Below are 17,596 nucleotides of genomic sequence, written 5' to 3' on the forward strand. Positions count from 1 at the left end.
CCTTGTCCTTTTGCAGACTGTAGATGTGTGAAAATACCCTGTGGCCTCTTCCTTTTGCAGAGATGGTGCCAAATGATATTCAGTCTGAATTGAAACACTTGTATGTGGCTGTTGGAGAACTTCTTCGGCATTTCTGGTCCTGCTTTCCTGTGAATACACCATTCCTAGAAGAAAAGGTGGGAGCCAGTTCTAAGCACGGCCAGTTACTGTAGTAGAGGCGTAGGTGTTACTTTGAAATAGGAAAATACTACTGAGTATGTATTATGTGCTATATACTAATGTAACTATTTGGCATACATTATTTCAATTAAGCCTCACAGGGTCTTTATGGAGTATTTTGATTATACTCATTTCATAGGCTAAGAAACGAAGACCCAGCTGGGTGTGGTGGTGCACACCTGTAATCCCAGCACTCAGGAGCCTGAGGCAGGAGGATCAGTGCAAGTTCGAGACCAGCCTGGGCTACAAAGTGAGCTCAAGGCCAGTGTAAATTGCACAGCAAGACTGTGTTTCAGACAAAAAAAAAGAAAGAAACTGAGACCCAGACCAGTTGTATAACTGATAATCGTGCAGCTTAAACCTACCTCCAGCCACAATAAATTGAATAAACAGATACCAAGTACAAATTACATGAAAAATATATCACATACATAAATTTGTTTATTTGACCAGGCATGGTGGTGTGTACCTGAAATCCCAGCATTTGGGAGGCTGAGGCAGGAGGATTGCCGCAAGTATGAGGCCAGCCTGGGCTAATAGTGGACTCAAGGCCATCTTGAAGTACACATAGTGAGACCCTGTCTCAGAAAACCAAAAATAAAATAAAATTTTAAAAGAATCATTGAGCTGGGTATTTAGCTTAGTGGCACAGCGCCTGCCTGGCAAGTGCAAGGTTGTGAGTTCGATTCCCAGTACCAGAAAAAAAACAAAAAGAAACATTGATTTGCTGGGCGTGGTGGATTATACAAGACCTTATATCAAAACATGCAATAAAAAAGAATGAAAGTAAATACCTCACTAAAAATACCACATGCCTATAATTCCAGCATGCTTGAGGCTGAGGCAGGAGGATCGACGTAAGTTCAAGGCCAATGTGGCCTACATAGTGAGACCCTGTCTCAAAATAAGTTATTGATTTGATACATTTAATAATGAAGTCCAAAATGAGGACTGACAAACAGCACTGCCTGTTTATTGCTTTTTCTTTTTTAGTGCTTCACACTGAATTCAGAACCTAGACAAGCACATTATTCCTGACCTATAACTCCAGCCCCGGTACTGTTTAATACTACAACCTTTAAAGCAAATCAGAGTTGACAAGTAGAAAAATATAGCATTGATTTCTCCTTAAAACAATCATTAAGAAAAAGACACAGAGCCAGGCATGGTGGCTGTAATTCTAGCACTGAGGCTGAAGCGGGAGGATCATCACATGAGTTCGAGGCCAGCCTGGGCTACATAGTGAGTTGGAGCCCAGTTGAAGGGAGACCCTGTGCCCAAAAAAAAAGAAAATAGAAATATCCAGGGTAGTGGTATAGCTTAGCGCACGTACACAGCCTTCAGTTCAATGCCCCACACCCCCAAAAAAGCACAAAAAGAAAATCCTCACTAAAAATACCACGCAGATCCAGGCATGGTGGTACACACTTATAATTCCACCTACTTGGGAGTCTGAGGCAGGCGGATCGTAAGTTTGAGGCTAGCATGAACAGTTTAGCAAAACTCTGTCTCAGAGAGTTGGAGAAAGGGGGCTGGGGGTATAGCTCAGTGGCACAAGCACCTGCCTGGCAAGCACAAAGTCCTGAGTTTGATTCCTGGTCCCCCCCGCAAAAAAAAATCATCCTAAAGAGTTGGAAAGGGCCTGTGGGTGTAGCTCAGTGGTAAAGTGCTTGTCTAACATATACAAGGTCCTGGGTTCAGTCCTAAGTACCACAGAAAAAATAGAAGATCTACTAAGCAACTGGTTAAAGACTAGCCGAGCGTGGTGGTGCACACCTGCAGTCCCAGGACTGGGGAGGCTGAGGCAGGATTGCTGTGAGGGCAAGGCCAGCCTGAACCATATAGCAAGATCTTGTGTCACATACCTTCCCTGCAAAAAAGAATAAATGCTGCTGCTGGGCATGGTAGTGCATGCCTGTAATCCCACCTCGTAGGAGGCTGAGACTGTTCAAGGCCTGCCTGGGCAATTTGGCAGTTTACTGAAACACTGTCTCAAAAAAGGGCTAAGGGGAAAAAAGGTCTGGGGACATAGCTGAGGACAAAGACCCTAGGTTTAATCCCAGGTACTGCCAAAAAAAAAAACTACCAGGCATGATGGCACATCTGTAATCCAGTACTCAGGAAGCTGAGGCAGTTGGAGGCCAGCCTGGATTATACAAGACTTTATATCAAAACATAGAATAGGGGCTGGGGATTTAGCTCAGTGGCAAAAGCGCCTGCCTGGCAAGCGCAAGGTCGTGAGTTCGGTTCCCGGTACCGGAGAAAAACAACAACAACAAAAAAAACATAGAATAAATGTAAATGGCCAATAAACTTAAAGAGGGGGCAGGGATATAGCTCAGTGGCACAGCACCTGCCTGGCAAGCACAAGGTCCTGAGTTCAATTCCTGGTACAAAAAAAAAAAAAACTTGAGGTAGTTTTTAGACTTACTTACAATTTAAAAATATTTGGTGAAAGAATATTTTTCACCTATTAATTTGCAAAAGAACAACAACAACAAAATTCAGTGTTGGCCAAGTTCCTAAAAGTTCTTTTTTCCATTGGCTATAAATTCTTTAACATAGAAATTCACTGTGTAGAAATTTAGCCTATTACAGTGTGGTGCATGTGTGTAATCCCAGCACTTGGGAGGCTGAGGCAGGAGGATCACTGCAAGTTTGAGTCCAGCCGTAACTACAGTGAGACCTTGTCTCCAGAAAAAAGTAAAAATTTACCCTATGCAAATAATAACATATGTAATTGACCACAGAAATGTTCCTCTACTGTCAGGCATGGTGGTACATGCTGTAATCCCACCTCTCAGGCTGAAGCAGAAGGATTGCAGTGAGTTCAAGGCCAGCCTGGGATACATAGGGAGTTAAAAGGCCAGCCTGAACTACCTAGTGAGACCCTGTCTTAAGAAAAAATAAAAAAGTTCATCTCTGAGTAGGGGATCTGAGTAATGGATAACGTTTTTATTTTCTTTTACATGTTCTTAAAAATTTTCTGTAGCAAAAGTAAACTCACACAGAATGTAGGTAGCATTTATCCCTGGGTCCCCACAGGCTATTTGGTATCTCTCTGTAATTCACTGTTTCTCATCTTTTTTAGGTAGTGAAAATGAAAAGTAATTTGGAACGATTCCAAGTTACAAAGCTTTGCCCATTCCAAGAAAAAATTCGGAGACAGTATTTAAGCACAAACGTAAGGCAACAATCTGATTTTGATCTTTTTCATTTTTTTGCAGTAAAATGTGAGATTGATTTTTGCTTTCACATAAATGAGTAGACACTTTGTCCTCCTCTTTTGCTCATTATTACCGTTCTTTAAATTGTAAGTGCTATGCACGCAGAAGTATGTAAAATACGTGTTCTCACCAGTCGGGACAAGTAGTGTGATGTTAGTCACTCTGAGGTATTCTGAGTGTCCTGCCTAGTTGCATACCACTGCCTCCTAGGTCATAACTACCCAGGCATTTGTGATAATTATCTCCATGTTTTTCCTTATAGATTTATGATCTGTGCATATAGAGCTAAAAATCTGTAGTCAGCAGCTTACTAAGATCCTGTCTTAAGGAGAAGAGATAGAAGGGCCAGGGATATAGCACAGCAGCACAAGTACCTACCTGAAAAGCATAAGGTCCTGAGTTTGCTTCCCAGTACCAAAAAAAAAAGTATGAGCAACCTGGACTCCATCCCTAGTACTGAAAAAACACAATAAAAATAATTGGCACTCTTACGTCGGGCATGGTGGTGCACACCAGTAATCCCAGCACTCAGGAGACTGAGGCAGGAAGATTGCTGCAGGTTCGAGGCCAACTGAACTACATAGCTAGACCCTTATCTCAGCAACAACAAGAAAAATAATAGGCAAATTGGGCATTGTGGCACATGCCTGTGATCCCAGCGCTCTGGTGGCTGAGGCAGAAGGGTCCTTGTGAGTTTGAGGCCAGCCTGGGCTGCAGAGTGAGTTCAAGTGAAACCCTCTCAAAAAGACATACACACACTTACACACAACAACAACAAAAAAAGTTAGTGTGATCCTGTCCATCCATGATGAAGGCAGAATCCTTCTCCACTCAGATACCTGTAGTCCTAGCCTAAGGTTTACCGTCACACATTATGTAAAACATTGGACCCATTTAGGTTTTCTGTAATCTACTGAGTTACATTGTAATCATGAAATGCTGGAGCTGAAAAACACCTTAAAAAGCAGGAAAGTTTCTGGGCATGATGGTGCTCACCTATAATCCCAGCATTCGGAAGGCTGAGGCAGGAGAATTGCTATGAGTTCAAGGCCAACCTGAACTGCATAGTGAAACGCTGTCTCAAAAAGACACATAAACACACACACACAAAACAGGAAAGTGCTTCATAAAATTGTGCAGGAGCTTTTGAAAGCAAAGATCACTGAGGACTGAAGATGTAGCTCAGTGGTAGAGTACATGTGTAGTGTGTACTGCCAGGAAAACGTTCCTGAGTTGCATCCCACCCCTCTGAGTTAAAATCAGGAGAGAACCAGCATTTTTCCGATGTGCTGTAAAGATAATACACCCCACCACCATCCTGGCCTTGGTTGGCAGACCAGTCAATAGCTCAGTTCAGCTCCTTCATTTGACAGAAGAGACTGGGGCCTGTGGTATTTATAACTGTCACACTGTCGCATGGTTGTTAAGGATAGTGTAGACTTGACAACCCAGACAGAACAGTGCATTTCCATCCCTTGCATCCCCCTCACTCCCTTTTCCATGTGAAATGAGTCTACTAAGACCTCTGCAGAGGACTTGTGCACTGCCTCAGCGACTAGGAAAGCCCTGAGGAGCTGCGACAACATGCTCAGAGTGGGGGCCAGATTCGCGTCCGTTGCCTGTGCCTGTCGTTACGTGTCTTGCTGTGTCTTTCAGTTGGTAAGTCATATAGAAGAGATGCTGCAGACGGCCTACAACAAGCTCCACTCGTGGCAGTCACGGCGCATGATGAAGAAGACGTGAGGTGTCTGTGGCGCTCACAGGTTGTGTGACATGGCGAAAACTGTGACCTGCGGGACTCTGGAAACCTGGCCTGACATGCAGGTGACCACCAGGGAGTAACGAGAAACATCTGCACCGCACCAACTCCCAGAGCTGATGCTATTGTACTTGCACATTGAGAACTGAGAGGAAGGAAGGGACCGTGCTTCCGCTAATCTCTGGGGAGGTAAATTAAGGCAGAACCAAAATGAGCTGAGTTGCAAATATATATGTATATGTGTGTACATGTATGTGTGTACATGTATATGTATTTAAAGACTGTTTACTGCAGTTACTCAGGAACTGCTTTTGATTCACATTAAGCTGCTTTCAGAAATATAAAAAAAAAAAAAACACTTTTTTAAAGGGTGCATTAAAAAAATCTGAGGTTTTTTGGTTTTGTTTTGTTTTTCATTGTAAATTTTTTTCCTCAGTTTATGGCACAGGGTAGTCCTTAAGTACTTCTCCTCATCCTCCACTTGCATCCTCGAGTTCTCCTGAATCCTAGTTGTACCTTAGATCAGCAGATTAAAGAGAGTACTTTCCAGTAAAGCAGAGGGAGACTGTTGCTCAACCATCAGGAAACAGTTGTAGTCAGAAGACATCACTTGGTCCTGTGTTTCCTACGGAAATAAGAAACATAAATAATTGCACTGAATGTTTGTGGTTGGAGTCCCTAAATAAAGGGGGGATATTTGCCGAAAGTCGCGTGGGTTTTAATGCAGAATTTTGTCAGAAGACAAATAGCACTGCATGTTTTTGTTTGAGTGCAAATGTATATTGCTAAGATTTTTTTTAAAAGATGGCATGTGCTTTGAAAAGAGGAGATTGCATTTTTAAGAGTTTAAAAATCTTACAAGTGAGAAATATAAAAAAAAAACTTACTTATTTTCACCTCTTTAGAAGAAATAAAAGATGTTTCTCATACCTCCTTTTCTCCAGTATCTGACTTACTGTCCTTGGCGTACCGATAATCATTGCATAGTGACTTGAAAAGCCTAAACGCAAAAAATATATGTGTGTGTTCTCATTTCTAGAATTCTTGCTAATTTTGTTCCTATAGGATCAACTCACTTTTTACCTAAGACTTTAGATACTTGTATTAAAAGTTATACATAAAGTAAAACTTTTACAGATACTCTTTTAATTGGAACACGTCTTGTGATTTCTCATCTTGATAACTTCCTTGGGTGGGCTGCTCAAGGACTAGCCATCCTTTTGTTTTGGCACATGTTTGTAGTACGTGAAGTTTACATTTACCTTGGGGAGGGGGTACATAATGCAGTCAGTGTCTTTTTTTAATTCCCCGCCCTGCCCACCTCAAGCCCTCTTTAAATCCCCTTTTCCATCTTCTTTCTCATTGATACTAGTCTAAGCTTACGTTCAGTGCATGTATTATTTACATACATTGAGGCTATTTAATGCAGCTTTTTGCATAATCTTTTTTGCACTAGTTTATTTTATTGGTACGTTCTAGACATACAAAATGATCACATTCATCATAGGGAGTTTGTACCTGTACATGGTGTATCTTGCTGCTGCTTTTTTTCCCATTCCCCCTCCTCCCTTCCAGCTCTCCTCCCCTCCTTGTGTGCAAAAGCTTCTTTTTCTTCTATTGGCTTTTTCTTTTCTCGTCCCTTCTTTCCTTTCCCTCTTCCCCTCCCTCGTTCCCGTATGTTGAGATTATTATATCCATTCTTTTAAAAGCCGTATTACAAGCTGATTATCTCCAATATAATGACAACAAAGGCCAGAATTATTCAGACTTTGATTTGGTAAAAGAAGCCACATCACCTTACAGATTCACTTTTAAAGAGCTTTTTAAATGTATTACTACTGCAGTTACTCTTAATAGCAGTGGTGAAAACAGAAAAAAAAAAAACGTTTAAGAAAGTCAGTCTGTTGGGAAGGGCAGGCGGTAATCAAATGAAATGCTGTGTTGGGTGCTGTGTTAAAGATTAAGGGTTCATATAATGAAGCTTAAAGGAGAAAAGGCAATTTGGGGAAGTTTGGTTGGGTTCATTAAAAATACAGCATTTTAGCTAAGCCTTGGAGGTTAAATTCGCAAGCTAGAAAAGAAAGTCTTTGTTTCTAGACTGGGGAGCGTGGTGAAGGTGTAAAGGTTTGAAAGGCTTCACTGTGTTAGGGGAACAGGGAGAATTTGTTCAGTCAGGCTTCCTTGTAACAAGTGAGAGGCTGGGAGGTGGTTATACAACTTGTGAATTGCTTCGTATGTCAAGGTTAGATACCAGACCTTACCCATGAGGCATACAGGACCTGAGAGAGAAAAGTTCAAGCATATAAATCGTTTCTATGGTTTAAGGTTCTGGCAGTTAGAGAAAACAGAACATGAGATACTTTGGAATAATCCAGACTGGAAATTAGATCAAAATTAAGTGTAGCAATGCTAGTAAATGGAAAGGGAATGGGAATGGGCGGTAAGTAAAATTCCTAAAGTGTGTGTGGCCAAATCTTACAAGGAGTGCAGGAACCAAGGGTGGTTTCACCAGAAATAGCTCTTAATTTTGTATCTAGATTGCAAGTAGAGCTTTGGAGTTCGTTAAAAATGAACATCATGGCAGGCGTAGTGGCAAATGCCTGAAATCTCAGTGCTTCAGGAGGCTGAGGCAGGATGACTGCAAGTTCCAGGCTAGACTACAGAGCAAGACCCTGTCCCAAAGTTTAGAAATAAATAAAAATTTTAGTCTGTTAATTTGTATTTGTGATAATTAACTTGATAAAGTTTTAAAAATCTGATGCTGGCAAAAACGGTAAGTTTTTAAGAAGGGGCTGGGGATAGAGTCTTGGGCAAAGGCCCTGGGTGGGTTCAATTCCTAGTACAAAAAAAAATATACCTTTACCTGGTCATGATGGTACCCACCTGTATTTGAAACTACTCAGAAGATGAGGCTGGAGGACTGCAAGTTCAAGCCCACACTGGGCAACTAAGCAAGACCCTGTCAAAAATATAAAAAAGTTTAGGGATGTAGCTCCGTGTTAAAGCAGCTTACCTAGCGTGCACCAGGCGCTGGGTTCCGTTCCCAGTACTGCAGCAAAAGCGACTTCAGCAGCACTGTAGCCTCCTAGAGCCCCTGCCCTACCCCACCTCTATCCCATTCTGGAAATAAGGGCACCTCTTGCTGACGGAGCCACTGCAAACCAGGTTGTGCCAAACATTTCTGCTGCGTGTCACTTCACTCAGCAACCGATGGACAGGGGGACATGATTTCACAGGTTAGAACCGGTTTACGGGGCTGCAGTGCAAGGCCCAGCACCACACACACATTTAGAAGTTAATTCACCCAAATCCACACAGCCGGTAAGCGGCAGGCTTGCCCTAAACTGCTGAGGCTTCTCCGATCGCTTCGGGGCATGATGTCTGACGATAGAGGTTTTACTCTTAAACCCGGGCTTCCATGCCTGGTTTCTCCCTGTGGACCACTCTTGTTCCTGCTTCAGTATTCTGTGCAAGTCACACGATGGGCTTATCTGCCTAGTAGGACTCATCGGCCCAGAGGGTGTCTAATGTAAGACGAAAACCTGTCTTACCTTCAGAGGAAGAGTTTTTTCTGACAAGAAGCTTCGCGTCAGTGTAAGTCCGTTTTGAACTTACACTGCAAACCAGTAGGTACCTTGTGGTACTCAGTCCAGAAGAAAAACGTGTTGGAACATCAACGCCTAGGACAGTAACCTGCACTTTGGGCTAAGAGCTTAATGCAGACAGTGGTGTCCTGTTGGCACATGCGCTGTGTTGAGCTGACCGCCCCCTGTGATGGTAAGCTGCCCATTTTAAACTTAGATTTGCTGTCTCCAGACTGAGGCTTGCAGGGATTCCTCAGCATTACCTCTGCCCTTTCCCAGTTTAGCTCCTTCAAGACTCAGCTGTTCTCCCAGTTCTTAAGGCCAGGGAAGACTTATTTTCAGCTCTTAAGCTGTCCAGAGCTGGAGCATTGCCTGGGACCTAGTTAAGGAGTGATCAGCCTTAGTTGTTTGTATGAAAGTCAGAACCCCATTTCCTTCCACAGAAAAGACAAGAAATCTTACCATCGGGTGGCCTTCAAAGTTTGTTAGCCGCAGAGCCTTGTTTCTGTGCAGTCTTTCACAGACCCCTCATACATGCGATAGCCGTGGGACTGTACCTATTGAGATCCAGCTCCTCCCATCCCTCCTAGGGAATACGAGAAAACCCACAACCCCCTCCGCCACCCTGGCAGCCTGCTGTCTATGTTAGGAAACGTAGACGGAATGGACAAAGTGAAGTATAAATTCTGGCTTAAATTTAACTTAATCTCTTGTCACAGAATAAGTGTCAAAATAGTAGACTTAAACCCTGTTGTATCATTAAGTGTGAACAGACAACAGACAAGTTAAAACACAAGACTCGGGTCTTGAGGCATGGTGGCACTCACCTGTAATCCCAGCTTGCTGGGAGGCTGAGGCAGGAAGATTGCAAGTTTAAGCCCAACCTGGACAGTTTACAAGATGCTGTGTCAAAATTTTTGAAAGGACTGGCTGGGAAATTGGGTCAGTGCAAAGGCCTGGGGCCCAATCCCTGGCATGCGTGTGCATACATAAACTGTGTGCTGTCCTTATCTCACTCGACCTGCTTCCCATCAGCTGCCTGAGGTTTTCTGGGTGTAAAGTTCAAAGGCTTTTCGTACTAAAAGCATTTCTCCCAGGTGTCTATCCCCTTCCTTACCCCTAAGCCTCACTCTTGTGGTAGCAGTGCGCTTTGCTCTGGACAGTCTTCCATGCTCTTACTCGTTTTCTGACCAGCAGGTTGTTCTGATAACGCAATCTGTACCTGTGCTCATGGCTAGGCCTGCAGGATAATCCTCTACAAAAGGTGAACCCCGTCTCCTTGTGCATTTTGTTTTTTGTTATTTGGTAGTAGTGTTTTCCTTCTTGTGAATTTTGGTCCTAGCCATTATTTTCTCATTTCCGGCACCTGGCTCATGAGAACAGACGGGGCCAAATACAAATCTTCAGAATTATACCAAGGAGATCTTTATCACCCTGAGCACTTGGACGCACATCACAGAGAGTAGAGAGGAAGTAGAGTTCGTTGGCACTGGCGGCGGTGGAGACAGAGATGGCTTCCAGCGGAGCGCAGACGATGGACTTCGGCTGTTGGGTTCACGTCCCAGCTGCCCAGCTCACTAGCTGTGTGGCCTTGAACCATTTCATCTGTCCAGGCCCGAGTCTTTCGGTCCACAGAATGGTCCTAGGAGTAGCATGTAACTGATAGGGGCTGTGAGGACAGCAGACACTTGGAGCAGAGTCTGGCACAGGAAAAGGGCTAGGTGTATTCGCTGGGATTCAGGCTGCATAATGACCCACACCCATGCAGTGAAAAGCCCCAGCAGCTCCTTGACATTTAACCTGAGAAGCGTAACGGGAGAAAGCTCCGGTGATGGGCTGAGAGGCAGAGATGTTGCCTGTGCCCAGCACGAGTGAGGCCCTGGGTTCGATCCCTAGACCACAGAATATGCTGAGTGAGCAGGAAAGCAGCCTTGTAACTTGATCCAACAGGTGCAAAGGGTTTATCTTCAAAACATAGTCATAGGCTTAGGCTTCCACTAGCACGTCCCTGGCCTAAATATGGTGGTCTGACATCAAAATAGTTTCAATGCTGGGGATGTAGCTCAGTGGTTGAGTGCCTTCCTGGCATGTGTGAAGCCCTGGTTCAATCCTCAGCATCATTTAAGAAAAAAAAAAAAGCCAAGCTGGGGGCATGCTGCTAGAGACCTGTGGTCCCGGCACTCCAGGAGACTAAGACAGGAGGATCTTAAATGCAAACCCACCCTGGGCCATTGAGCAATTTAGACCCTGTCTCAAAACAAAAAAGCACTGGGGATGTAGCTCAACACAAAGGCTGTGAATTCAGGTACATGTCAGTAATCCCAGGCCCTGGGCATGGTAGTGCGTATCTATAATCCCACACCGGGGAGGCGGAAGCAGGGGGATCACTATAAGTTGGAGGCCAGCCTGCGCTACGTAGTGAGTTCAAGGTCAGCCTAAATTAATGAAGTGAGACCCCGTCTCAAAAGAAAAAAAAAGTCCTAAGTTCAATACCCAATACAGGGCTGGAGGTGAGGGGGTCACAGTTTTCATTTAGGCAAGAAAGAATTTCTTTAAGAACATAAATCCAGGGGCTGGGGATTTAGCTCAGCGGCAAAAGCGCCTGCCTGGCAAGTGCAAGGTCGTGAGTTCGGTTCCCGGTACCGGAGAAAAAAACCAAAAAAAAAAGAACAAATCGGGGGGCTGGGGATTTAGCTCAGAGGCAAAAGCGCCTGCCTGGCAAGCGCAAGGTCGTGAGTTCGGTTCCCGGTACCGGGAAAAAAAAAAAAAAAAAAAAAAAAAAAAACATAAATTGGGCATGGTGGTACATGCCTGCAATCCCAGCACTCAGAACACTAAGATGGGAGAATTGCTGTGCGTTCAAGTCCAGCCTAGGCTACATAGTGAGTTTAAGGCCAGCCTGAGTTATACTGTTAGACCCTGTTTAAAAAAAGAAAGTTAATTTCTAAAAACATAAATGGTGACTCATGTTCTGTGTTACATGAATAGATTAGTAAAAGTAATTTAATGTATGCTAAAGTGCTCAAGTTCTACAGTTCAACTGCCTGGGATCAAACCCCAACCTTACCACCTAATAACTGTGTGCTTACTTGTCTGTGTTTGTTTCTTAATTTGTAAAATGGTCATGATATAGTACTTTAGAAGATTTACTGTGAAGGTTAAATGAGCTAATAATAAAGTGGCTGAAGTGGTGCCTATAATCCCAGCTACTCAGGAGGCTGAAGCAGGAGGATCACAGCCAGACCTTGTCCCAAGATAAAAAGGGCTGGGGGGGGGGGTGGCGCACACCTGTAATCCCAGCACTCTGGAGGTTGAGGCAGGAGGATCATTGTGAGTTCCAGACCAGCCTGGGCTACAAAGTGTGCTCAAGGTCAGCCTGAACTGCGTAGTGAGACCCTGTCTCAAAAAGACAAAAAAAATAAAAAAGGGCTGGAGGATGTAGGCCAGTGTAAAGGCTCTGGGTCCATGCCCAGTACTGGGAGGAAAAAGCTCCTAATGCAAGTGCCAGGCCCAAAATTGAGAGTTCAATAAATGTTCTTCATCTCATGTATAATTCACCATTGGCAGGCTTCTGTTAGAGCTTCATGACTCAGCTGGTGTATAATATCAATATTGGTAGAGCTGGGACAGACAGGCAAAGAAACAAATTAAATCTAAGAGATCTAAGTAGATGCATTTCACAAATATCTGTCATACATATGACATCATATTTAATCCTTAGAATTCTTCAACAAAAGAAATTTTCTTTGAACTGCAGATTGTACTCAGAGCCTTTTCACTGAGTTTCCTCCCCAGATGTTTTTCGTTTTGTTTTTTTTTTTTTTTGATAAAGAGCCTTGCTAAATTAATTACCCAGGGCCGGGCGTGGTGGCGCATGCCTGTAATCCCAGCACTCGGGAGGCTGAGGCAGGAGGATGGTTGTAAGTTCGAGACCAGCCTGGGCTACAAAGTGAGTTCAAGGCCAGCCTGAACTGCATAGAGAGACTCTGTCTCAAAAAGACAAAAAAATTTAAAAATAAAAATTAATTAATTAATTACCCAGGCTGGGCACAACTGTGATCCTCCAGCCTCAGCCTCCCAGAGTGCTGGGATTATAGAAGTAGGCTGCACCCCACCCCGGCCCACTCAACAACTATGGTGCATCCATAGTTGTGATCCTCCTGCTTCAGCCTCCTGAGTAGCTGGGATTATAGGCACCACTTCAGCCACTTTATTATTAGCTAGTTTAACCTTCACAGTAAATCTTCTAAGTACTATATCATGACCATTTTACAAATTAATTAAGTCTATAGATCTTACTTATGAAGTCTCAGGTTATTAATAAGTACTAGATGGCCAGACGTGGTGTGCACGCCTGTAATCCCAGCACTCGGGAGGCTGAGGCAGAAAGATATCCTTGAGTTCAAGGCCACCCTGAACTACACAGAGAGACCCTACCTCAAAAGAAAAAGAAAGGTGCACTAGGTGATAGGTTTGGAAGAGTCGTGGCCCTCATGGGGTTTGCCGAAGAATAAATATATGTCTATAATCCCAGCACACTACTTGGGAGACAGAGACAGAGGATTGCTGTGAGCTGGAGGCTACCCTGGGCTACACAGTAAATCCAAGGCCAGCCTGGACTACATATCAAGAACCTGTCTCAAAACACCAAAGAAAGTCGGGCATAGTGGTGCATGTAATCCTAGCACTTGGGAGGCTGAGGCAGGAGGATCACTTCAGATTGGAAGCCAGCCAGGCTACATAGTGAGTTCAAGGTCAGCAGGAGCTACATAGAGACCCTGTTTTAAAGAAGAAAAACTGAGGCTCAGAGAAGCGAAGCAACTTGCCTAAAGGCCCCGATTCCAACTTGGGAGTGGGGAGATGAGAACCAATCAGCTCTTTTTTTTTTTTTTTTTTTTGCGGTACCAGGGATCGAACTCAGGACTTTGCTCTTGCCAGGCAGGCGCTGAGCTATATCCCCCGCCCCCAATCAGCTCTTGAGTGCAGAATCTGTGCAGCCTGCTCATTGGCACCCCCACCCTGCCCCTGCGCCTGGGACTCCCCCTTCTGCCTGCTGTAAACAGAAAGCCAGATGCTGATTATTCTAGCAGGCCCCGCGCATGCCCAGCACAGGCGGCTCAGGCCTGGCAGCCGCCTCACCCTCCCAGAGCACTGGAGGGATGCATAGGTGGACACACAGCTGCATTCGCTTAACTTTTTTTTTTTTTAGGTACTGGGAATCAAACTCAGGACCTTATGCTTGCCATGAGGGCGCCGTGCTACATCCCGGACCCCAAAGGCTGCATTTTGCTGCCACATAGGCATTTTGTGCTAGGCCCTTAGGAGAATTCAGAGGGCCTTAATAGCCCTATTTTCTGCAGGCATTTGAGGTTTTTTGTTTGTTTATTTGTTTTTTGAGACAGACTCTTACTGTATTCCAGGCTAGCCTTGAATTCTCAGCAATCCTCCTGCCTCAGCCTTCCCAGTGCTGGGATTACAGGAGCAGACCACGCCTGGCAGTCTAGTGTTTTCTAAAGCCTGCTTGGCACACTTCCACAGAGGACAACAGTAAAAGTTGGTTGAATGTACATTTTTAATTATAAAAATTATATATCTGGGCTAGGAGTATAGGTCAGTGGTAACCAAACATTCAGCATGTGGAAGGCCCTGGGTTTGATACCAACAGCTTAAAAAAATTTTTTTTGAATGGATATTTTTAAAAATATAACTGTCAGGGGCTGGGGATTTAGCTCAGCGGCACAATGCTTTCCTGGCAAGCACGAGGTCATGAGTTCGATTCCCAGTACCAGAAAAAAATGAAAAAAAAAATGTAACTGGCATTATCAGGCTTATATTTTGCTAAGGATAAATCACACACACACAAAAAAAAAAAATCACAGTAAAATAGTGAGTCAATTTAAAGGATCTTGTTAAGGGCCAAGCGTGGTGGTGCACACCTGTAATCCCAGCACTCAGGAGGCTGAAGCAGGAGGATTATTGCCAGCCTGGGCTACAAAGTAAGTTCAAGGCCATCCTGCACTATATAGTGAAACCCTGACTCAAAAAGATAAAAAAAAAGAATCTTGTGGGCCGGGAATAGAGCTAAGTGGCACAAGCGCCTGCCTGGCAAGTGCAAGGTCCTGAGTTCAATTCCTCATACCAAAAAAGAAAGGAAAAGAAAGAAGAATCTTCTTAAATAGAGCATAGAGCCGGGTATGGTGGCACATGCCTGTAATCCCAGCACTCGGGAGGCTGAGGCAGGAGGATCGTTGTGAGTTCGAGACCAGCCTGGGCTACAAAGTGAGCTCAAGGCCAGCCTGAACTGCATAGTGAGACCCTGTCTCAAAACAAGACAAAAAAATAAAAATAAATAAATAGAGCATAGGCAGTATTCAAGGATGATTGCGTTTTGGTAGACATGAATCCTGCTTTGAGGAGCGGCTGGCTAGTGCTATATACTCCAGAAAAGAGACTTTGGAAGCACATTTTTTTCCCAAGTCCCTCTGGGCTTGTACTCTTTTGCTTTCCACCCCCTCAGCTGGGATGAATCTGTCGGATTGGACAGAGCCAGCCTCACTGCCCCCAGAAGTCACTGTTAGTTTCTGTGGAAGGTGGAGAAACCCTTCTGTTCTGGTTTCAGCTAGCTGGTTGCAAAAGGCTCTCTGCAAAGCTGGGCGTGGTGGCGCACGCCAGTAACCCCGGCACTTGGGAGGCTGAGCCAGGAGGAGGGCTGCAAGTTCTAGGCCAGCCTGGACTACACAGGGAGACCCTGTCTGAAAAAACAAAATAGTATGTGGCTGCCCCTTCCCAACCAGAGGGGGCATATAGCTCAGCAGCACAAGCACCTGCCTGGCAAGTGCAAGGTCCTGAGTTTGATTCCTGGTACCAAAAAAAAAAAAAAAAAAGGAACACCATCCAACCAGAGGGGAAAAGGAGTATATGAGGGAGGCCGGAGCCTGCTGGGCAGGGACTGTCTTTCTGAATCTGTGCAAGGGGCAGAGACCAGTCGGCGTGCAGCAGTAGTCAGAACTAGGGGCACCATGAGAAAGGAGAACTGGTAGCCATTCCCTGCCAGCCCGACCCTGAATGCAGACCTGACTGAGGCACTAAGTAATACTTAAAAAAAAAAAAAGGTGGGGGTGGGTTACAGCAGCCTTTACCTGAGGGGGCAGGCCTAGGCCGGGGGGCAGGGTCAAGAATGCAGCTAGGAAGAAACAAACTGTCAGGAAGTAACCACAAGGGCCTCTGTTTGCCAACTCATTTCCTGAGATAGGAATAGGCTTACTGAGCAATTACCCTGTACCACGTCCTCCTTTGCTTGAAACATGACCTAGGAAGAGCCTCTTTTACAGAGACTGAAGGCTTTTCACAGTTCAGTAACTTGCGCAGAAATACACACAGTTTGAACCGGAGGCTCCCCCTGGGCCCCTCTGCCTGGAGGACAGAGGTGCAGTGCAGCCCCTAGGAGATGCCGGAGCGCACGTCTCTCCCACAGTGGGGCAGCGGGGGCGGGGCGCGATGTGCATGTTCTGAAAGGCCTGGGCAGAAAGACAGGAAGAGAGGCCCCTCGGAGGGGGCCGCTCCGGGCTCTGTGCCCCCACCCCTGCCCCTGGGACTTGACAAAGCGGCCCAGAAGCAGGCTGGCAGGAGCTGCTCCAGATGGCCGCTTGGGCCCCCGCGCATTCCTGGTGCTTGGTCCATTGAGTGCAGCGATGTCTCTGTACCCCTCATTGATTTTTCTGCTTCGATGGATGGGTGAGAGCCCTCTTCAGCCTGGCTGCTGCCTGGATTTATTTCATTTCTCTGAAGCCTGTCTCCAGCACATCTGGCTGTGTGGCTTTGGGCAATGACTTTACCTATGACGCAGGTCCTGTAAAATAACAACGTAGTTCCCTAGTCCATCATGTTATAGGCAGCTAAGTTAGATTGAAATAACATACACTGAGAGACTGGGCTCTTAAGGAACTCAGCAGTGAATAAAAAGTCATCAGGATTGTGGCTGGTGGCTTATCTGAAGAAGTCCAGGCCTCCAGATAAAGGTACAATGGCCAGACCTTCCTGCCTCCCTAAGTGATACGCAGTAACTTGGAATTATACTCTGTTTAGCACCACCTGGTCCAAGAAATCCAGACAGGCATCAGTCAGTCACCCAGGTGGGTGACCAGAGCGTCTGGACCCGTCCTTTCCCAAGAAAGGCCTTTGTCCTTTCCACATACTCTCGCTAAGTAACCTGCTTCCCTGTTGGATGAATACTAGCTGAGAGCTACGCTTGTAATCCTATAGGTTGATTATAGTTTGACTCACGTTGTGTTGTATTCCCTCTGTGACCTTGCTGTATAAATTACCCTTTACCAAGGGCCCCAGTGGCAATCCACTTCTGGGAGCTGTCTCTCCATAAACCTTTCTTATTGTTAATCCTTTGTGCCTTGGAATTCAGTCTTGATTTTAGGGGACAGGAACTCGGCACATCTGACTGGTAGAAGATTGAGAGTTATATTTCCCCTGTATCAACAGGACAGTTGTGTGGCTGCGTTAGATAATGCATTTAAAGGGTTTAGCACATAGTAAGTGTAGAATAAATATGAGAGTGATGACTATTGTGATTCCTACAAAGGCTGGACCCATGAAGCTTGACCTCCTAGCAGCTAAGCAATGTTATTCAACAATCAAAAATAGTATCAAAAGACCTCAGATCTGTGCCTTTTGCTTTGACAAAATGATAGTGGAGATTCCAGTGGCGTCTGCAGCAGCACAGGATAATGACAAGAGATCTCTCTGCAGTCCCCCCACCATGCTCCGCGCTCTCTTCCCATCTCCCACCCCCAGCG

The 17,596-nt window shown here is 45.0% G+C and overlaps 1 protein-coding gene and 1 long non-coding RNA gene across 2 annotated transcripts in view; one reads left to right on the top strand and one right to left on the bottom strand.

Annotated features, from left to right (window-relative positions):
* Nucleotides 1–5,598, top strand: part of Gtf2h1 (general transcription factor IIH, polypeptide 1, 62kDa) — a 34,533-nt gene extending 28,935 nt beyond the window's left edge. The window contains exons 13-15 of the mRNA XM_005380408.2: nucleotides 61–176; nucleotides 3,311–3,403; nucleotides 5,103–5,598. Of these exons, the coding sequence (XP_005380465.1) occupies nucleotides 61–176; nucleotides 3,311–3,403; nucleotides 5,103–5,189 (296 nt within the window). The 3' untranslated portion in view covers nucleotides 5,190–5,598. The remainder of the gene's footprint in view (nucleotides 1–60; nucleotides 177–3,310; nucleotides 3,404–5,102) is intronic.
* A 94-nt stretch (nucleotides 5,599–5,692) lies between these two features.
* LOC102018084 lies at nucleotides 5,693–9,109 on the bottom strand. The gene is made up of 3 exons (XR_001233137.1): nucleotides 8,757–9,109; nucleotides 8,089–8,164; nucleotides 5,693–6,205 (listed from the first exon to the last, which is right to left on the bottom strand). It is a non-coding gene; the product is annotated as an uncharacterized LOC102018084 (long non-coding RNA).
* Nucleotides 9,110–17,596: the final 8,487 nt, after the last annotated feature.

This window comes from Chinchilla lanigera, unplaced genomic scaffold, assembly GCF_000276665.1.
Source record: "Chinchilla lanigera isolate Chin_1 unplaced genomic scaffold, ChiLan1.0 scaffold00013, whole genome shotgun sequence".
NCBI lineage: Eukaryota > Metazoa > Chordata > Mammalia > Rodentia > Chinchillidae > Chinchilla > Chinchilla lanigera.